The sequence below is a fragment of the Natrix helvetica genome (genome assembly GCF_964273705.1).
Source record: "Natrix helvetica genome assembly, chromosome: 1".
In the NCBI taxonomy this organism is placed as follows: Eukaryota; Metazoa; Chordata; class Lepidosauria; order Squamata; family Natricidae; genus Natrix; species Natrix helvetica.
The window spans coordinates 294,013,948-294,037,438 of record NC_138548.1 but is presented as its reverse complement, the minus strand read 5'-3'; the positions used below and the strand labels follow the sequence as shown (position 1 = coordinate 294,037,438).

General features: G+C 37.6%; 1 protein-coding gene across 2 annotated transcripts in view; it reads right to left on the bottom strand.

Moving 5' to 3' along the window:
• The window catches only part of REEP2 (receptor accessory protein 2), a 32,427-nt gene extending 12,901 nt beyond the window's left edge, over positions 1 to 19,526 (bottom strand). The window contains exons 1-7 of one of the 2 annotated variants that reach the window (XM_081968466.1): positions 19,428 to 19,526; positions 18,778 to 18,850; positions 11,509 to 11,585; positions 10,335 to 10,455; positions 2,449 to 2,562; positions 2,008 to 2,155; positions 1,007 to 1,167 (exon numbers count right to left, since the gene is read on the bottom strand). In XM_081968466.1, the coding sequence (XP_081824592.1) occupies positions 1,007 to 1,167; positions 2,008 to 2,155; positions 2,449 to 2,562; positions 10,335 to 10,455; positions 11,509 to 11,585; positions 18,778 to 18,850; positions 19,428 to 19,459 (726 nt within the window). In that variant the 5' untranslated portion in view covers positions 19,460 to 19,526. Of the gene's footprint in view, positions 1 to 1,006; positions 1,168 to 2,007; positions 2,156 to 2,448; positions 2,563 to 10,334; positions 10,456 to 11,508; positions 11,586 to 18,777; positions 18,851 to 19,056; positions 19,344 to 19,427 lie in introns of those variants that run through there. The other variant, XM_081968467.1, reaches the window with a different exon arrangement.
• Positions 19,527 to 23,491: the final 3,965 nt, after the last annotated feature.

Sequence of the window (23,491 nt, the reverse complement as noted above, 5' to 3'; positions counted from 1 at the left end):
CCTTTCCTTCCAATTACCCCTTCAGTTCAGGTAGGAGAACTGCTTTCAAGGGTTAAGAGTTCAAACAAATATGGAGGCAGAAGGCATGGATGAAGAACACAGATGCTTATCGGTTCTGATTTTGATTTTAAAATTAGAAGAGGACACAATAATCACTAACGGGAGCTATTGCCATCACTCCCGTATTTCTATGGGGGGGTAACATTTCAACACTAAATGCTGTAATTGTCTCATTAAAGCAAAGGTAGGAGAATTGTTTCCATTTTAATTCTTTAAACTGTCCCTTCAAGTGGTAAGGAGACTTGAGCAATTCTGTTCTATTTCTTTCTCTTCCTTCTCTGGTGAATTTTAATAATGAGACTGAATACCGGGTAAACAATTTTAGCTGAACAGCCTTAAACACATTAATTGTATTTAATTTCTGTTTCTTTCCTGAAAACAAATTAATTATGTCTAAGAAAAACAGAAGATGAATAAAGTTTCATCCCTGGTTGGTTAAGTTAGTCCATCCCCTATAGAAGAACTAGTATTGTTACTTAAATCTCCTAATGAGAATGGCGCTTCTGCAGCCAAGATATTGACCCCCAATTGAAAAATGTATATTCTCAGTTCTGACTGTATTCAGGTGAGAATTTTCAAGGAAGAGTTTGCTCTCCAGACAGTGATGAATTGCAATGTACGTAATAGTATCAAGTAAAATCATGCCACATGTTACTATTTATAAGGAAATGGTTAACACCCATGTCTGAACAGGAATGTTTTTTTTAATCAGACTGCTTTCATTTATTTAAATTCTGGCTGAGTGGAAAAATTATGTAAAACAAAAATGAAGGCTGATTTATTGGGAAAGGCAGACACTGAGTTAAAGCCTTAGTAGTGAAGTAAAAAAGGAAAGTGTACCATGGTGAAGGGTGTGCCATTATATGATTCAAGTATTCCCACCCTTTATTTTTTAAGAAGCTGCAATCTATACATAGAGGGGCCATAGAACTGCAGGCCATCTCACCTCAGTCTTTATTGTTTTCTTAGGAGCTTTAAGGCTCTGGGTTCGTTTGGGAACTTTGTCTCCTGTATCATCATCAGATGGTTCAGTTCTAGAATCAGACTGTGTTCCATTATGTCTCTGAGTCATAGCCATGTCCTCAGATGAAGAGTAAAAAGATGCACCTAAGGAGAAAAACAATAGTGGGACTGCTTCATAAAGGTAAAAAAGATACTTAACATATGTAGGCAAGGGGGAAAAAAGAGTATATTTATGTACCAGGAATTGAACGCAAGCTCATGGGAAATATGAAATTAAATGTATTTCTGAATCCCATAACTGAAATTCCACTCCTTTATAACAAAAGAGCTTCAGTAGCTTCACAACCCATCTATTCCCTAGACACTCTAGACAGCCTTTCTTTTTCTCTAGTATTTTATAGTACACTTAAATGAATAGTTACATTTAGGATATGAAAAGCCTATTCATACAGCTATGTAATCAAATTATCCTGTTTCTACCAATTACCCTTTCCAAGTCAGGTTCATTGGTTAGATAAAGATCTAGATGGATAGAATGCAAGAATACATGCTGTGGTTACTTTAAGCAAGGAGCTCCCGTTTTGTATCCCGCTCTCTTTTACATGCGGCTGAGGAGGACGCTCTTTAAAAATACAGGTGGACCAGGTGCCCTCTGATGCAGGAGATAATATTTTCTTTTTTCCAGGAAAATGCACGAGGTAAATTATCTTCTCTTTTAAGACATACTCTTAAAACTTTTATACAAAGGCTCTTATATTTGCATTCAGACCAATATAAAGTCATTTATAAAGCACTAATATGTAAAAATGAGTCTCTTGCCAATTCATTTCTATAACAGGTATGGATTTTTATTTATCTGTTTTCATTTATTATATGATGAATTAACTTTTATTTGTCGGTGTGTTGCTTTAAATTATAAACCACCTCCAAGGTTTAGTTTGATCAGACCTATAAATCAATAAATTTGATAGTGACTTCACTAACCTGAATCATCAATAGTTTCAAGATGGCCCTTAGAAGACGTATGCATGTGTGACTCAGGGCTTTGCAAATGCATTGTGTCATCATCTCGAATCAAAGTCAAGTCTTGCATGCTGAAACTCCGAAGTTTTTCAGACAAAACCCCTTGGCCCTTTAAAACACAACTTCTAGTTACAATTATCCACATGTACTACATCAGAATGCATTTTAAGGGGAACATTGAAAGAACATTTGATGAAAAACTAAATACAAAGGTGAGAAAATGGAACATCAATGACGATTCGGATAGAAAATGAAATGACTGTCTTTTCTCTAACATGAAGAAACAGCCCAAATGGCATGTAGCTAGTCGACAGTAAGAAAATGAATGCAGTGAAGGGAAACACCAAAATTACCAAGCAGAAGGGAACAAGGCAGGTATTAAATAAAGATATAAGGAGTTACCTTTGCAGCTGCAGTAACTGCTGCATTTGCCGCCAGATTTAATCCTCGCTTGCCAACACGCATCATAGTTTCATAACTCTTGTCACGGGCCTGGCTAATATATTCATCTATTTCCTAGGATTTAAGTAAGTAAATGAAGTAAGACTACATTTAGGAATTAACATTATTTACCTATAAAATTCTAGCATAAGTTGCATGTATACAAGATTCTAAGCCTTGTGGAGTGCACTATATCTTTATGCTTCAGCACTGAAATAGAAGGCAAATCTTCCGATTTGTCCTAATGAATCACCTTCTATCAATAATAAAATTAATTCTCAACCGTACTAGTAAATATTCCCTGATCACAATGGGCTACAAATTATCTCTAGATAATATATATCACAGGATAAGCAAAGGTATTTGGAGCATATAAAAAAAATGTTATATATCTCATACTAATCAACATCATTTCCTATTTAACAATGTATCATTTTATATAGTTTGTATAATAAAACTGTATAATAATATAGTTTGTCAATGCATACCAAAATACAGCAAGAAAGGGTCACAAAATACCTCATATTACTAACTCTGATATTCTGAATAGGGATCATCATATCTGATTACATGCAAGTCTATTAGCACGAGATAAAAAAAAAATATCAACTGATATACCACAGAAGCTTGGCTTATTTTTATTTTAGATTATCAGTTTGATAAAGTCCTTGATAAGTACCCAGTATGTATTCTAACAGTATATTAGCTACTGTTTTAGATGGTTGGTGTTTCATGGCTGTTTTTCGGATTTTTGATCATTCTTAGTAAAGGTTTACTATACTGTGTGGGCACTGGAATTCACTATTGACACTTCAATGGTTTTAATGATGAATTTACATGAACACTTCAAGTTAATTTAATCCTATAAAACTAAGGGCCAAGCTAGACATAATTTGGATGCCATTTTTTAATATAAAAGTCAATTCCCTTACAAAGCATATAAATTTAAAAGACCCATTTTTAATTTCAAAAATAGTATTCAGATGATGAGAATGACTACTTATGCTCTGTTACTCAGATTAATTTATTTAATATATATATATATCTCTCTCATTAGTAGTGAAGCACACTGGGAGAAAAGTTCTTTTGGTTCTTATTGGTTCTTATTGGATTTATATGCCGCCCTTCTCCCAAAGGACTCAGGGCGGTGTACAACATTAAAAAACACACATCCCAAAAGTTGAAAAGAAATTAAATACATATCCCAAAAAACCAAGCCGAATTTATAAGACAATACATTTAAAAATGAGTTAAAATTAACAGGCCAGGCCGGGTTGCTGGAAAAGCCAACTTTTTAGGGCGCGTCGGAAGGACCGGAGGTCAGGGATTATGCGAAGCTCCGGGGGCAGCTCATTCCAGAGGGAAGGCGCTCCCACAGAGAAAGCTCTCCCCCTGGGGGTCACCAGCCGACACTGTCTGGCCGACGGCACCCTGAGGAGGCCAACTCTGTGGGATCGTACTGGACGGTGGGAGGCTACTGGTGGCAGTAGGTGGTCTCGCAGGTACCCTGGGCCTACGCCATGGAGCGCTTTAAAGGTCATAATTAATACCTTGAATCGCACCCAGAAAACAACCGGCAACCAGTGCAGGCCGCCTAAAAGGGGTGTAACATGGGAGCACCTAGGTACCCCCATGACAACCCGCGCGGCCGCATTCTGGACCAGCTGAAGCCTCCGGGTGCTCTTCAAGGGTAGCCCCATGTAGAGAGCGTTGCAGTAGTCCAGACGAGAAAGGACGAGGGCATGAGTGACTGTGCACTGAGCATCCCTACAGTGCCTGAAGTCAGTGACCAAATATGGTCAGATAAGACTATATACTTCATAGTGTACCTACAGAGTTGTGCCACTGTGAATAACCTGCACTTCTAAACATGTACTATCATCTGACAACTGACTCAGAATATTTTCTGATTCCCCTCAAATTGCAAGATATATAAATACATGTAATAGAATAATAATAATAATAATAATAATAATAATAATAATAATAATAATAATAATAATAATAAAAAATTTGAATTTATTAGCCGCTCCCTCTCCACACAGGACTCGGGGCGGCGTACAATAAAACATATAAAAACATAAAGACATATGTGCAAACACATAAACTTCCAAATACACACATATATAGAGACATACATGCACGGAGGAGGTAACGAATTACATCACATTAAGAATGTTAAAAATCAACCATTAAAATACCCCATTAATAAAAACACAATTTAAAATTCAAAAGGACTGTCAGGAGGAATAAGAAAAAAATTACGGTTGAGCCAGGCCAGATAATTGAAAGAGGTGGGTCTTCAGCTGTACACGGAAGGAGCGGAGATAGGAAGTAATCCTGATGTCACGGGGGAGGTCATTCCACAGGGCTGGGCCCATCACAGAGAAGGCTCTGCTCCTGGGTGTCGCCCCCCGACACTGTTTAGTGGACGGCACCCGAAGAAGTCCCTCTCTGTGTGAGCGGATTGGTCGTAGGGATGTATGGGGCAGGATGCGATCCCGCATGTAACTAGGTCCTGTGCCATGAAGCGCTTTAAAGATCGTAATCAAAACCTTGAAACGCACTCGATAGACTACAGGAAGCCAGTGCAGCTCGCGCAGGAGAGGTGTTACAGGGGAGTATCTAGTCCTCCCCATAATCACCCGCGCGGCCGCATTCTGGACCAACTGCAGTCTCCGAGTGCATCTCAAGGGAAGCCCCATGTAGAGAGCATTGCAGTAGTCCATTGTATTATAAATACACAGGATATTGTGCTGCATTCATTATTTGCTCCCTGAACAGAAATTAAAAATAAACTATCTCATCAGGTCTTCAGAAACAGAATACTTTCCCGTAGAGTCTGTTTCCCCCGCTTTTCCCTAGTTCTGATATAGGATAGAAATGGGAAAGCTAGGAGGAAGGATATAGGAAGTGTGATTGAGAGCAAATTTCACTGTTTAATTATAAGATGTGTTTCTGCAGCCTTATATTAAAGATATTCTTATTTCTGTGTTATTTCTGGTTTATTCTTTTTCCTCTTCTAAACTGTCAAAACATGTCACTTTACTTGCATTGTTTTATGTGACCTGATTGGTCTGAAATAAAAAAGGGAGGTTTATTTCTTCTTATTCACAACCCCAAAAATCTGTTCTGCTCCAATCTGCTCTAGATGGCTAGTATATTTTCTAGAATATTGTGCATGATGCTACTAGGGACCAGGGGGTGAGAGCGTTGGAACCCATGAAAATCACAGCCATACTACTTTCTTGCAGTGAGAGACATATGCTGGATCCTAGTTCCTTCACTTTGGTTTGCACACACTCAGCTCTGGATTTCAATTCATTATTATTAACTAACATTAAATTTTAATTACTCTATGATTTTGATATGCATAAACCACATTAGACATAGTCTATAGAAAAGGATGGATGGATAAATAATAGATAGGTAGGCAGGCAAAGAGGTGGAGATACCAACAGTTCATACTGAGATAAAATTGAAATACCTTCAATACACAAATCTGATATTAACACCCAGACAATTTAGCTCATATAAATACTACAAATATTACATATATTGTAGCAGAGCTAATAATCAATATTTTTAATCTTAAAAAGAGCACACTTGCAAATATTTTACCAGAGAAAACAAAAATTGATCCTGGAAATTTTCTTTCAGATCTCCATTTTTAAATTAAAGCTCACATTATAGAAATATTTGGCAAAATATGTGGTTTTATTGTAAACTGCCTAGAGTCACTTAGCTTTCTACATCACTCACTTAGGAGATGGGTGGTGTAGAAATGTGAGATAGAAAGACAGACAGACAAACAATTTGCTATTTCAAATGGAGCCACTAAATGTTTTGTGTAGCACCATTGTGATGATCCAAAAGGTTAGCTGTCAAATACTTTCTTGATGCCAGTCTGTAGAAAGTTATTTATTTATTTATTTAACCACATTTGCATAGTTACCTATCTCACATTCTCTAGCCAGTGGGGACCTGCAACACACTCCTGGACCTGATGGAATTGAAATAGGTAGGTGTAACCTGGGAGAGACAGTCCCTCAAATATCCTGATTCCACGCCATGTAGGGTTTTTAAAAAAGTTATAATCAACACCTTGAATTTAACCTGGAAGCGAACTGCCAATCAAAGCAGGCCAGGTGTCAGAGCTGCCACGTGAGCAGATCTCACATGCATAACTGCCTATGCTGCTGCATTTTGCTCCAGCTGAAGCTTTTGGATGCTCTACAAGGACAGCCCCATATAGAGCATATTATAGTAGTCCATTTGAGAGGTGGCTAGGGCATGAGTAGAGTCTCCAAAATCCAGAAATGAGCATCACTGGATGCCACTTGTGCAAAGGCCCTTTCAGTCATGACTCCCACCTACTCTTTGAGTGGGAGCCAATGGTGGGATTCAAATAATTTAACAACCAGTTCTCTGCCTTAATGACCAGCTGGGTAGGCAGGGCTCGGTGATCATGTGACTGGGTAGGCGTGGCCAACTCAATGTCACTCACGTCTTTGGGCGCTTCACCTTAGCTGTTACAAAGTAATAATGGTTAACCGGAGAGGCAGTTTCTGTAAGCAGGGCAATAAATATTAGGCTAGAAACAACACCAGAATGTTTTCTTCCTACCTTCCTTATAGAATTAGCCCTGTAAAGTGGAAAAAAACAAAATGAGATTTCTTCCAACAACCGGTTCTCCGAACTGCTTAGAAAGTTAATAACCGGTTCTCCTGAATAGGTGCGAACTGGCCGAATCCCACCACTGGTAGGAGCTGTAAGTCCAGAAGAACCCTCAAGCTACACACTGGGTTAGGGTTAGGCTTGGAGCATGAATGTTGCTAAATCTCCAGATAAAAGAAGGCTCTAAAATCCAAAGTCACTCAGTCTTGCCAGAGTTCAGCTGAAACCTGTTGTTCCGATCCAGACCCCCAAAGCCTTTAGGCAGTAAGAGTGTAGATAAACAGTAGCTCACCAGGGGCAGAAATGTACTACTGGGTATTATCAGCATATTGATGATATCTCAACCCATGGTGATGGATGATCTCACCCAGAAGTTTTATGTAGATGTTTAATAGGAGTTGAGAAAGTACCAAGCATTTCTGCATCCTGGATAGACAAGGATTTTTTTTTTACTCCTGATCAACACCAAGTGAAATGGTATTATTGATGGTAATCACACCAGAACATGAACTTTTAATATTTGTTATCTACCTAGTGACTTCTAGTGATCATTAGGGCCAGTGAGTTCTGGTGCTGGATGGGCATTAAGGAGACCCAGGCTTCTTGAGTTTCCAAAGGAAAGCAAGTGTGTAAAAGTCCCAAATAAAATCAATCAATAAAAGTCCATACAGTTAAAAAATAAAAAACCCCACAGCATTCCCTACTGACTTCACACCCTGAACAGTAAAAACTATAAGGGCCAACAATGAATATTATGCAGGATAGAAAAGTAATAGTTTGAGATATTAATTTACGCTGGAGATGTTTCATTGAACTAGATATAAATACACATGATTAAAAAGTACAGATTTGTGTACTCTAACCAAAAGTAACTTGCTTCATAAACTATTTAAGCTCTGAGAGAAACATTAGCGCTGGTGTCTGTTAGAATACTTTTACCTTACATAGAACAGAATCTTAAAATAGAATCTTAAATGGAATAATTAGTCTCTTCCTTCTCAATGCTTTTGATATGATCTGCTCTGCATCAAATGCATTCAAATGGAAGGGCTTAATTATTTCCTAATTGGCACTTCTGGATATTTCACAATGAAGCATGAAAAATTAAATATAGATGGATATAAAGCTGATATAAAACTGCATAATGTTGATTTGTAATAAAGTTAAAAAAAATACAAATTGCAGCTTTCAAGCAGTATGACCAACCTTTAGATTGGAAAAAGGGGTCTTTTTTGCATATCTACCAACAACAACAAAAATCAAGAAATATAAAATGTATTTCATACAATTTAAAGTTGCTAGATGATACAATTTACAGTTTAGTGCATTACTCCTCTCTAACAAAGTAATTTATTTAACTGGTTTTTTAAAACATTATTCTTTTATGCAATCATTTTCTCCATAAAAACTAATTTCTTTTACTATGAGGCTGTAGAAAGTAAATCATTTGCCACCCAAAGCCCAAAATTCTAAGAAATTATGATAAACTACATGGCACAACATATTGGAGCTTTAAAAGTTAGGATCAACTTAAAGTTAGCAGAAACTTTAATCTGATGCCCATTAAAGAAAAGTAGTTTAATATTCCAATGAATGTTATTGCTCTGGAGGATGAAAAACTGCATAGCTCTTCTTACTTTTTAGCAAGAGAAAGCATGAGCTATTTTAAAAAGGAGACACAGGAACTTTCACAAGAAATTTCTGTCTTCTACTGACTACCTTCCCTCTTTTATTTTTCACAAGCATACACCGAATTGATAATTCTGTACCTCCATCTTGTGCTAGAATTACAAGAGACAACGGAAAGTAATTGCACACCCATTCTCCATTATTACCACATATTTTACAAGAAATAGATATTCAAGGGGGAAAAAATGTTAATGAAGTGAATGCAGAACATTTTGGCAAGATCCAGGTTATCCTATGAAAGAATGGGAACCATATTTGTACACATACTGATAAAGTTGTTGATTTGTGGATTTCCTTTTGGTTGGAGGTTTCTAAATCACATGAATGCTTCTCCTAACAAGTAGTCTTCAAATATGACTTCTCAGAGGGACACTAGAAGTTATACTATACTAGAAGATAGAAGGTCCTGGCATGTACACACAGTAAAGCAACATGCACTTGCATCATTAAAAGTGGCTGTGAAATCTCAATCATCATTACTCAAATAAGAGTCAGCATATTCTGATCAGATTGCAAATTTACTCTTGCTCAGTGGGACAATTCATTCATTCATTCATTCAATTTTTATAACCTCCCATCTCAAAGAAGTGACTCCGGGAGGTGAGCAATCCTACAACAAATACAAATTTTGTACAATATAGTACAAAATTAAATATATATGGTAGCAAAGGAAAAAAAGTCATCATAGATGTTCATATAGCCAAGGAAAAGGGCCATTTACACACTCAAGGCCTTAGACCCAAGCATAAAGGCCTTATGAAAGACCAATGGGCTTGGGGTCATCCTCAAGAGTGAAAGGAAATGTCTTCCAGAGAGTGGGGATTATGGCAGAGAAAGAAGGCATGTCTCCGAGTCCTTACCAGTTGGATATTACTTGGCTAATGGGGCCCATTCGATGACCAACCTGCCAGACTTAATTGGACAGGTAGAACCACTGGGAGAAGATGGTCCCTCAGTTAATCTGATCCCAGGCTAACTCTAGTTGCCATTTATATTGGCAGAGAAATTCTCTTACTATTTTTCTATCAGGTCTCATTCAATTGTGATAAAAATTTGTTTTAGAAATTCTTTTAACAGGAATGGCATTTGGCATTCTTGCACTTATTTAGTGATGTGGAGGAGAAGGAGTGCATATGAAGTACATTTCATTGTACAATCATCTTTCCAATAGTCCGCAATCTCCCTCATGTCCATTACTTTGACTAATAAATCAGGAGGGAATTCTTCCCACCAAATCTTTTCTGGGTTGATGCTACTTTCATCATTAAATAGGAATCCTGCCCTTGAAATATTTTTGAATAAACTCTGTCCAGATATTAGCTAGGCAATTTTGAAAAGTTATTTATGCTCAGCTCTAGCTGCCATGCATTCAGCATGAATAAACATGGATATGACTAATTTCTAGGGTTTTTTTTCCTGCAACCCAACCACATTTGAAGTAACTCAATTTTCATGGCTGATAATTGGGCAAGTTGCAATACCTTCTCCTTATTGGAGAGCGTTGGGTGAACAAACTTCCTGTACAGGACGCTGGATCCCTTGGTATAAGGAGAGAGCAGCCAGATCACAAATGCGATTTTCAACTCGAAATAAAAGGGAAACCTGAGAGAAATGGAAAAGCTAGAATCAAGGCTCAGGTTAGAGTCAGACAAAGGTTGACAGTCCAGAATAGTACAGATGGAATAAGCAAAGGGAGAAAAAAATGAACTATAGATAGAATAGAATCAATACCACAAAAGCCAGTTGCCCTCTATTTCCGCCATAACAACAACCCTGTGAGGTGGATAGGACTGAAAGAGAGTGACTGGCCCCAAGTTACTCTGTGAGCTTTCATACTTAAGGGATGCCTAGAACTCAGTCTTCTGGTTTATAGATCAGCACCTTAACCTTAACCATTATACTAAACTGGCTCTCGTTCTTTTCAAGAATGCTCTTTTTTGAAATCTCATTTTATATATTTTTTTAATTTTAATAAATACTCCAACAGAGCAAACATGGAATTAAACATCGATTGTACTATTTAATATTTTTTTCAGATAGCAATATTGTCATCACTGTGGGGATTTACATGACCCGGTCTTGTCTCAAAATCACTCAACATTCTCATCTCAGTACATACCCCAGTGATTCACATCTTTTGAACAAATTGCCAGTAAGGTATATTAAACAGAACTATTACTGTAGGACTGGAGTAACAACTCTTTCCTCAATGTGTTTTCAGAGAACAAATCCCTTGATATTATTTCACAAAACAGAAGACACTGATGACTTGCAATAATACCAGAAACAACCATTTTATTCAGAGCCAGAATCCAAACGTTTAAAAATTACTCTTGGAAGAAAGAATAATATATTATTGCCAACTTCAAACATTCAATTTATGAGATACTTTATATCATATGTGATACAGCAAACAAAATTTAAAATAAAATCGACTTTAGAAAACATTCAAAGCACTCAAGAATGAGAAAATAGAATACTTTACTGAAGTACCTCATAATTTAATTGCCAGTTTTAGATTATGATTTAAAAAAAATTACACACAGGGACTCACACTTCGACAATTTTGCGTATAGTTTGGCAGCTAGAAGTTTTTTCAAAGGCTTTTTGAATATTACAGCATCAAGTCGTTCCTACCACTGGTAAAGGACTTACCAAGACAGAATGATGTCTGTGAGTGTTTCTGCTGTGGTGAAGAAGGCAAACACAATCCAATACATCATCCATTTAACCTGCAAGGCAACCTTTGCATTAAAAGTATGCTGAACATTAGGCCTTACCTTAAAACACATATTTGATTTATAGGGGTACCAAACATTCTGAACAATGTTTTCTCATATATAAAAACAAATATTTACACAAACATCACTATAAAAGTGATGCTTGGGTAAGCAAAGTTTGCCATGCTTGTTTGTAAGCAGTTTGTCATGCCTATTCATGCTTTTTCTTTCCCCCTTTATCTCCCTCCAATTTTATTTGCTTCAAACACTGAAGCCTGGCAATGCAGTATATAACTAAGAACTGGTATATACAGTATATAAGTGGTATCTTTGCGGTCTAATAGTTTGTTTAATGAGAGGTAACATTGGAAGCAGAGGGAATTTCATCAAAAGAAATCCATGGAAATTTTTCTGCTAATGGAACATTTCCATTACCTCAAGGATGGGGAAAAGCTTTTTGCAATCCTGGGCCTTTTTTCAAAACTGGTTTAAAAGTTTAAGAGCCCTAAGGAGCATATTTGTGGTTACAGAAAACAAAGAGAGTTCTCCAAAATAGTGTACTAAATATTCAGGAGGAAAACATATTGCCTAAAAGCCCATATCAGCATCATGATTCCACACAGCAATTAACAGTTGATAGTGTTTTATTACAACATACTGCAACATATAACAAATATTGTATGTCAGCATCTTGATTGCGGGCAGGCAGGTGCTAGCTCCCCCTGCTGTTTACTAAATAAGAATGTAAGAGCATAAGCAGAGCCCAGCAGAATCAGGCTATGGACTGTCTGGTCCAGCATAATGTTACACAAAAGTCATCCATATCCTGGAAATTAGACTATAGTCTGTTTCATTGGGCTGGCCAAAAATTCCTTTCTCAATGTACAGTATAAAGCAGGTTATTATTTTTTTAAATTCTGGAGGAATATACTGTATCAAGGCTAGTAATTATTGATACCAGTACTAAACAAATATCAATAATCTGTCTAGATGTCTTCACAAACATCTAAATGTGTTTTTTACCTTGACTGTACACCGCCCTGAGTCCCTTGGGGAGAGGGAGCGGTTTATAAATTTAAATAAAGTTAAAGTTAAAGTGTGACTGTCGCAAAGGTGCTTTTTCAAAAGGCAACAGGATTTTCTTTGTTTTTGATTGAAGATGTTTCGCTTCTCATCCAAGGTTCTTCAGCTCTAAATAAATGGCGGAGAATGGAAGGATTTATATTCCTTGCAGTCATCTGGTTGTTAGTACTCTTTCTGAGACTCCTTGCGGCACTTGGAGGTTTATCTGTGCCCTCAGGGTCTTCTGAATAATGCAAATGGACGTGGGACCTTCTTAGAAGGTTGCCTTTTGAAAAAGCACCTCTGGGACAACCATGACCTGGATGACTGAGCATTTCCATAGGCATTTAAATATGTGACTGTCAAATCTTTGGACCATCACTGAATCTTTCCATCTTTAACTTCACCTGATAAAATTGCAGTTATTAAACTTCTAAGGAAAACAAAATCCAACAGTGATTCTGAAGGTTTCCAGAAGGATCTCTATAACCTGGGTATGTGATCAGCCAAATTATTAAGGCGACTCAGTTTAAATATATGTAAACAAATACACTCTTGAGCAAAAAAAAACCCTATCTTCACATCTACACTGACAGAATCTGACCTGTGTGTAACCAACTAGGAAAACAAATATAGGGATCATACTGAATAACTCAGTTAAAATTCTGTGCTGTCAGTGTATGTGAAGTATAAGATATGCACATTCTGAAGAATTGAAAATAAAAATGCCAATATTGTAATGCTCTTATATAAATCCATGCCTGATTTAGAATATTGTATACAGTTTGGGTTGTTACAGTTGAAAAAGGTTATAATAGAGCTGGAAAAAGTGCAAGAGAGGAATATTTGTCTGTCTCCTAGTTGCAAACATTCCAGTAGAATCTACTTGGCAGCTGTGAGAAACACAGTGCAGACCTAAGATGGGCCTGGTCTGATCCAGCAGAATTGTTTTCTTTCTTTCTCATGAACATGTGTTCTAATATTACAAAGAAAAAGAAGAATTCTCAACACTGCCATGTCCAAACATTAATCAATATCACTCTTTACCCATCTCCATTTTAAGCTACTACATAATTTTCTTTCCTAATTAATTAGATAACTTTTTTAGTCTCCAATCAAATAAACCACAAGGAATCTATTGAAAATATTTTTGAACAGCTGATTCAGACTTGCAAATGCCTGTTCTTACCTACTATAAAAAGATAAAGCCTCCCTCCAATTGAGTTTAACTCATTGTGACTACATCACAGCATTTTCCTGGCAACAGTGAACAGCTTACCATTGCTTTTATTCCAGGATGTTTTTCAACTTTCCAGTCTAGCCTATAGTCTTTTAATTCCCTGGTAGGCTCTCATCCAAGTAGTATTCAGGCTAGGCCTGCCTACTTCTGAATTCAAACAAAGTTACTGACATTTTGTAAAGCTGGGAAAACAATTTTATTCAGGCAGGCTTTCAAAGTTCAGCAGTGACTGAGTTTTAATCTTACATGTGGCTTCAAATGTAAACTGACTTTGAATTGCTTACATTCCTCTTTACAGTATTAGAGAGTAAATGTAAAACAATAACCAAATTATGATAAGATGAAAGCAAATAAGCACTATCATAATTTTTAATAATACCATAACTATCAATGCACTGCCTACTACCACACTTTCAGGAGCAATTTCCACACCATTCCCAAAGGCCCTCTGAAAGAGCAAGCACATTTTTTCATCTCTGGAGCTACACTATTACAAAGAAGGAAGGCCACCAAGGGGCAGGTTTGTCCTTGGGGTCCCTCTGGCCATCTTCCCTATGAAAACACATCAGACAGGCAGATTTCATTCACAGAAGGCAATTTGGGGGACCCTCGGTTATTAATACATAAAAGTAATATCCACCAGAATAAACTGTATCTGGCAACCAGTAGAATCCCATATTAGGGATATACGACAAACTGAAATGAGCCAGTCTCTATTTGAGTTGCTACACTCTGGATGGTGTAGCTTCTAAATGAACTTCAAGAGCAACATATTTATTAATATGTTTAATAAATAACAGTAATCCAAAAGTGAAGTGATAAAAGCATGAGTATTGCACCAAAGCCTCCCAAATAAGGAATGCCCACTGTCTCCTTCCACTTCTCAATCAACAGTTCTACACTTCCACCATCTCCACATAAATTTCTGTACTTCCAGTTTTGTTTCTGTCAACTACAAACTTTCCCAAATTGATCAGATGATCTCATGTAGGTTGCAAGGCTTTTTGCTCTTTTTACCTGCCAGATCTTACTTCATGGATCCTTAGTCCTAAGGAGTGGCTTTAAAGCAGCCATGGTTTGGGGAAGGTTATTTAATGCTGTGTTTGGCATGGGTTCATATTTTATTATATGGATTGTGGACAGTAGTAATTTGTTTCTACTACATGTGATCAGAAGCAAATTGCAATTAGATGAACTTTCTAGCTTCTGATACACAATTTCCCAAGATTTGGGGTATAGAATATCTAAATATTATATATTTTTATATTTATAAAATATACTATTTATAATAAATACATATTTTTCCGTAGAAAATATTTTTCATTAATAAATAAGAGGTTAGTTGGGTGATGCTGAAAAGTTGTTGGTATTCCTAATCTATAGCAATTTATAGTTTTATATCATCATTCTGGGTAATCAACAGATTTTCATGCCTAATTTAGATTCTAGTGGCAGGAACGCATTTCGAATTCTGATCCTTTTAAGTCAGGATCAGAGATATAAGTCTGAAACCTAGATTAGGGAGTGACACAGATGATTATCACTTATGGATAACAGTCACTGACACAGCTATCTGTATTTAGTTTTTATATTTTTAAGAGCAACCAAAAGCATTTACAATGGTCACATTCTTGGCAGGGAATAATGACTTTATTATAGAAAAACACAAATAATAACTCTTTTATTTTCAATCTTATTTCAATCATTTCTTAGGATGGAAGTTGCCTTTTTCCACTGCCGGTTCATACTTAGTAAGTTTTGTAAGTTTTCTATTGTATGCTTAAGACTTCTCCAAGATAGTAAAGATAATTTTTGATTGGGAGCTGTCCAGAGTTTGTTATAAGATGGATGGCTGTATACATGTTTTAAATAAATATAACCATTACTGATAGTTTTTCAGGACAGGCAACATACACTAGGTAGCAGAAGCTTAGGTGCCCTACTTTACATAAGTTCCATTATTATTTTACCTTTGTTTGGGTAAACTACTGGGCTGCCCTAAAGGAAAATGTGCTGTCAGATTCATTAAGGTTCTTTCTGTTACATCTTCTAATTACAATGCTTACCCTACCCCCACATCGTACTGAGACAGGTTTTAAAGAAATGCTTAACAAACTGTGATCAATATGCTGGTAATATGCCCAATGTCTCACTTGAGTTTCTTGACTTTATTGTATTTTAATTAATATATTTTACTATTGTATTTTAATAGACAATCGAGATTTTAAATTATTGTAATTTCCCTGACCTGCTCTTTGAATGATTGAATTGGGACAAAATCTCTACACACATGTGGTTAGAATCAAGTATGGTAGTAGTCTCCAAGACAAGAAGTTTTAAAATGGGCTATGAATGGGCTTTTAACAGCTCCTAGCTTTGATGGCTGTTTCTACTTCTAGAATTATAGGTAGCATGTCTTGAATATCAGCTGCATCATACTCCTGAAGAAGTTTCTCCTTCTCCTCTTTAATACTGCAAACAAAGCACAAGGATCTTATTCATCTCCAAAAATGCCCTTAGATGCTGCAAAGACCTAAACTACTGTACATGTGTTTTTTTTTAAATAAAAATGGTGGATGATTGGAGCTTAATAATTTTGTTTTGCAAGTCTAGAAAAAAGGCAATAACCTGGGGATGAAAGCAGATATTTGTAGCCGAGAAAGAATGACAGGAAACCTCTCAATCAGTTCGCTTCTGGTAAATTGGTGTTTTGTGCCAGCTTATATTAATAGTGGTTTTAGAAATGGGTAAATTTTCCATGACAGCGATTTTCACTCCTGACAGGTTTCACAATGTCAAATGGATCCCTAGCCTTAAAAGATTGGAATCCTTGATTTGTTCCAGAATATTTATAACTATTTTTTTTTCTCCTTATATTGCCCCCACAGGATGTTTCAATGTTTTTTACGGAACATAATAGCAACCCATAACTATTACGTGCAGCTTTGAAATTGTCATTTGTGTTGGCTTCAGAACAAGCTTGGTTTGGTACCTGTAATATGAAATAGGGAATTCATAGCTTTAAAAGATTTTGGGGGTGAGTTTGGCCACAATAAAGAGGATTCCGCAATTTATAGTTCCAGATAATGGGCAAATATTTTAGCCCTCCATGATGGTAAAATTACCACATCACCAATCCCATTTTGTCACTCTCGGGACAAAAAAAAAAATTAGCTATTAAAAAGTTTGCATAATAGGCCTATTCTAAGTAACTAAGGCTTTAGAATACCATGACAAAGGCTTTTTCAGCATTTCCTTGGGGAAAGAATCTTTGGAAGAAAGAAAATCTTGAGAGTCATACTATTAATTGTTTGAATAAAAAAGTCGTTGCATGACATATATTTGACAAACGTCTTTAATGTTCATTTATTTTAAAAGGGCAAAAGTTTTTTTGAGTTATCTTGACGTCTTTTTGATGAAAAACAAATTTAGGACAGCTAAATAATGTAAATATCACATAATCAAAACTGGCATAAACATTCTCTTTATAAGAATAATGTTCTACTTTCTAGTTTCCTCTCAGAACAAGCATGACCTTAAAAACTGAAAGCATGGGTATCACAAAGAACACACATGCAAAGACATACACTCTGATAAGTACCATAACCTTTTATTTTGTTACCTCCACCATTTAGTTCTCAGAAAAAGCATGAAATATTGAAAATAAGATTTGTGGATCACATAAATAGTATAATCCATGCTAGGCCAACAATAATTTTGTATGTGCTGTTTATGAAAGCTAATAATGTGAAAGTGGGAATATTTTGCAATTTGCAAATTGCCAAAAGTTGCCTCTGAAGATTTTTAGCCCAGATTTTCAAAGGCAACCAATTGGTTACTTTTTTCTACAATGAACTTTTGTGAATGTTCGAATTACATGTATTAAGTAGATTTATACGCTACCCAGAGTCATTGACAGTTTGACAAAATGCAAGTTCAATACATAAACAAATAATAATGATCCTATAAAGAAAGTATATACTTCATTTTGTATAGCAAAGCATGGAACAACAAAATTAGAAGCATCTATTTAAAAAGGCAGCACTACTCTTGAGAGTAATTTCAATCTTTCCTACTTCTTCCTTTCCAATTCTTTACCTATTTATCATTATTCCTGACACATATTCTTTTGCTTTAACTTCCCTATAGCACCCCCCCCCCCAGTATATCAACCTTTTCATGAATGGCTAAAAGTGGATAGGGATGTTCAATACTGTACTTTACAGTCCAATTAAGAAACTTTCATTTAAAATAAAATTTTGTTTCTTAATTTCATAATAATTGTCAAGTGACACACCCAATGGCAAGTACTTGTGACAACCCTCCAATACTCCAAGGCTACAATAAAAGGAACCACTAAAATTGATAACAAAACTGAGCATTGTATTTTCATCATGGGCATAAAAAAGCACTTTTAGCTTTCCATGCTTTGTACACAGATATGTTAGTGACATACCTGTTGTTTTAATGTGCAAAATACAATGTTTACATTGGCTGAAGCCTGCTATTCCAAAGACAGTGTACCACGATGCTTTGGAATAGCTAGTAGTTTATACCAGCTTTAACTTTTATAACATTAAAAGCAAGAAGTGATTAGCTGAAGAAGCATATGGTGACATCATCAGCTTATGGTTGGTGTGCGTGTGCGTGCGTGCGTGTTCATTATATTGGAGAAAATGCTTAAGAGCAGAACAAGCATGTCAACTCTCTCCCACAGTATGTTCACATCAAATAAATAAGATCCTTAAAAAAAAAAAACTAACATATTGACAAAAAGTGAAATCTCCGCTTCTTGCTCATTTACAAAACCTGGTTATTTTCCAGAACAGGAAACAAACCGCGAACCATAGGAGAGAAAGATTAGTCCTTTTAAAATAAATATGATGGCTGCCTTGCACTTACATATTCTTTCACATTTTTCGTCTTCACAGCTTTGTAAGAAGAATAGGCAGGGTACAGGGTGCCAAAAACCAAACTGCAACCAGAGTTTTGAAAATAAAAACGAATAAAAACGGGGGGGGGGGGAGGAAGGAAAGAGAGAGAGTGTGAGGTTCCAGTTATTTGGGGTGGGCGTCAGATTCTCGCAAACCTGAGCGACGTCCAGTCTCCCCACCCTTCACTACGTCCACCTTCACCGGCCCACCGAGCAGGCCGAGCAAGGTGCTTTGCTCTCTCTCCCACCTGCTGCATCCACAATTCCCTTCCTCGTCGCCCAGGCCCGTCAGGCTGGCTCACCCGACCTCGTCTAATTCGCGGCAGCTTTTCCTCCCCAAGGGGACGAGGAAAGAGCCCCGGACACCAGGCAACGCCCCGTCTGATTTCTCCGCCGCCAGGTTCAGGGCGAGGAGCGCTGATCTCCCCCGAACCCCCCCCCCCGGCAAACTGCCCCGGAGGAAGAACGAAAGGGAGGGGTTGTCGGCGCGCGCGCTTAAAGCCCCGGGGAGGGCAGCCCTGCCCGACCGCGTGCGAGCCCCCCGGTCCCCATCTTCATCCCGTTGCCTGGCAACAGCACAGAGAGAGGGCCTCCCGCCCAGCCGCCCTCGCGCTCTTACACCACCAGCCGGGAGATGATCCAGGACACCATGGCAAAGCGAGGCCCGGACTCCTCCGGCGGCGGCAGCAGCGGCGGCGGCGGCGATTGGGAGCTGGCTTTCAGCACCGGCTGCAGCAGCAGCAGCAGCAGCGAAAGGAAACGGGGCGCTCTTAAAGGGCAGGTTTCTGCAGCAAGCGTAGCCCCGCCCCGTTCCCTTAAAGGGGAGGGGCTACCGGTGCGTCGGAGGGAAAAGAGACGCGGACCGCATCCCGAAGAACTCGACTGGGTGCGCGCGCTCCCCCCTCCCCCCCTTTCTTCCCGGTAGCAGACCCTGAACTGGGTGGGCCGGCCGGCATTGCGTCAAACGAGATTCCTTTGCTGGCTTATAGAGCGGGGTCCGCCCTAGAAGAGCAAAGCGTTGCGAGGGGAGCACGTTAAATCTTCCTTCGGCCCCGGCATGGGAAAGCTTACAAGACGTGGGTGGCTACGGGACTTGGGAAAGGTTTACCCCAGGCAGGGCTACATTCGGCATAAGATAAAAGCCCTTTTAATCCCCAGAGGGATTAGCACACCTTTTCACGAGGGTTTTCATCGTGCGTGATAGGGAGGACAAAAGGCACTCCAAACGCAGGGGATGGAGGGGAAATGACTCTTTTCTCCGAAGTTTCCCTTTTCTAAAGAGAAAGAAACGCGGCAGCGTGGCTCACACACTTGCACAAAGAGTACCGTATGGTGAGCTGGTGCTGTCAATCTTGCAGTATTTGAAACTATTTTTGTTGACAGGCCAGTAATCAGAAAAAGAACATCTGGCCTAGCTATTGCCCTTCCTCCCACCACGTGTTACTGGAGCATGGGTTTCTATGACTCTTATAGTTGGAGTATAACATTCATAGAGCGGGTTATCTCGTAGCATATTTTGCTGTTCGCACTCTTGATGTATGATTATCTTGCCACAAATGGAAGAGTATAAAGATGACCAACTGTAGTACATCTTGTGAGATGGAGAGAATCTAGGAGAGAATCATAGGAAGAGAATAATAGGAGGGACTAGGGTTGTCAACTAATGCAACACTCTGAAATGTGTTTTATATATGTGTGCATGCCTGCGTGCGTATCCCTTGCTGCTATCTTAATATAACTTTTTCACTGTAGGTTTCATGCACTTTCTGCCGTAACTGGTAGAAACTGAACCATAATCTAACTTCTTGCAGGAGAGATGATGCCAGCAACCTTGAAAGAAACTTTGGGATTTTGGACCCAGAAGTTAATTTTAAGTATGTACACCTCTGTAGATGAACTGTATTTAAAGGATTTAAAGGAGGAGGACAAGTGTTACCTGACAAGATTGAGACTGATCTGAACACAGATTTAGAAATGACAGGCTACAATAATATGGAAAACTATACTACACTGTTCCTTCAAAAGGAAATGACTGATGTCTTAATTAAAAAGGAGATACAAATAACAAATCTGGATATTTTTGGGGTATTTCAGATAACAAAAGAGGCTTGTTAAAGCTTTGAAATTTGTAAGTAGGAACAAAAAAAATCAAGTTCTAGGACATTATTTGAAGGGACTAAAGATTAAGGTTGTTACAAAGAAATATAATTGGTTTATTTAAATCATTTATCTTGTGATGAAGGGGTATTTTTTTTACATATTTTTTAAAAAACCCTCACTTTTCTATACTCTTTGGTTTATATTAAATTTTATTTTTGGAAAAAGGAGATAGCCATTCTATTCTGTATTATTCAGATTACCATCTCAAAACTGGGTACTATTCTGGAAATCACAAATCACAGGAAAATTAAGACAAATTAGAATACTTTTGTATTGGGGATGAAGGAATGGGTATATTTAACTTTGAGGAAAGAATATTGGAGAAGGGTACGGTAGAAACACATCCGGCTTTTTAGATCCTCTAAAACAGTTTTAGCTGAAGGTCATATTGACATCTATTGTTCCAGAGGACCAGAGAATTCTCAAACGATAGAATATATACACTTTGCCTGTACATATAACTAAAGCACTAGCCACTATGGCAAACAGCAGCAATGTGTCATTTGGTATAAACCAGGATCACACTTCTTTCAGGTTCCCACATTGGCCTTTTGAGTTTCGTGCCAATTTCAGTTAAAAATCCCTCTCCAGTAGTACATGTAGTAATATATCTTTGTCACATTAAACATTTGGAAGAACTTCTGAGGATCTCTTAATTATACCAAAGGTTTTCAGCAGTGCATGTCATTAAAGACTCAGATTGTGAAACTCTGGTAATAAGTCAGTTCCATCCTGAAGACATTATTATTATAACAAACATATTTCAGAATTGGATTTGAAACAAGCTTATTCTGAGGGTAGCGATGAGTAGGTAATCCTTTCACAGAAACTCTACAATTATTTTGTCCACATTATTTTGAGGCTATTATTTGAAAAGGTGACATCCCTTAATAAAATTTCATTAAAAAGTATTCATGCCAAAGTTTACTTATGAAAATAATGCTAATTAGTATGGCAATATAATGATTTATAGCAGTGTTTAATTATGGACCTGAAATCAGATCATGCATGTTTACAGCCTTTCCTTTTCCATAAGATTAGAGATCTGAAAATTAGTTTTAACACAAAGGCTTGGTATCCTTGAGAGATTGAGGCTCCTGGAAAAATGTTTAATAAAAAAGGAAATATTTTAAGAATATTCATAAAAAGTAACTTTGCTCATTTCTAGCAGAGGAAGTGAATTTCTGATGAAATCATGCAATAAAATCACACGGAAAAAAAAGAAATTTGCCCTCACTTTGGTGAAATGTCTTGAGAAAGCTGGAATTCGTGAGGGGAAAAAAAGGATATAGAGAAAGAAAAGCACTGAAATCTGGATATGGCTGTATCAGCCTTCAAGCCTGAGGCATAGGAATAGATATGAAAGTTACCAATTTCACAAATTTAAAGAGTTAAAAAAAATTAAAAGAGTTACAATTAGATGCGGAATACTTTTGGGAGACTTTAAACCAAATTTGCACTTCAAATAAATTATGCAAAGAAAGTACAAATATGAATTGAGAAACAGTGCTATAAATAGATGCAAACATGTACCTTTTTTGCATCCTTGTTTTTTCCTGAGCTTTCTCAGCTTTTACCATTTATTGAGATTTGGATAGCATTTTGAGTCAAGTGTGATGTGGTACAGTGGAAGTTGTCCACAGAAATACAAATAAGGCTTGAGTACCCTGACTATTTCAATACAATACAATACAATAGTAGAGTTGGAAGGGACCTTGGAGGTCTTCTAGTCCAACCCCCTGCCTAGGCAGGAAACCCTATACCGTTTCAGACAAATAGCTATCCAACATCTTCTTAAAGACTTCCAGTGTTGGGGCATTCACAACTTCTGGAGGCAATCTGTTCCACTGATTAATTGTTCTCACTGTCAGGAAATTTCTCCTCAGTTCTAAGTTGCTTCTCTCCTTGATTAGTTTCCACCCATTGCTTCTTGTTCTACCCTCAGGTGCTTTGGAGAATAGTTTGACTCCCTCTTTTTTGTGGCAACCTCTGAGATATTGGAATAATGCTATCATGTCTCCCCTAGTCCTTCTTTCTCTTAAGCTAAACATACCCAGTTCCTGCAACCGTTCTTCATATGTTTTAGTCTCCAGTCCCCTAATCATCTTTGTTGCTCTTCTCTGCACTCTTTCTAGAGTCTCCACATCTTTTTTAGATCGTGGCGACCAGAACTGAATGCAGTATTCCAAGTGTGGCCTTACCAAGGCATTATAAAGTGATATCAACACTTCACGTGATCTTGATTCTATCCCTCTTCTTTATGTAGCCTAGAACTGTGTTGGCTCTTTTGGCAGCTGCTGCACACTGCTGGCTCATATTTAAATGGTTGTCCACTAGGACTCCAAGATCCCTTTCACAGTTACTACTACTGAGTAAGGTATCACCTATACTGTACCTGTGCATTCCGTTTTTGTTGCCTAAATGTAGAACCTTACTCTTTTCACCATTGAATTTCATTTTATTAGATAGTGCCCAATGTTCAAGTTTGTCAAGATCCTTCTGTATCTTAAGCCTATCTTCTGG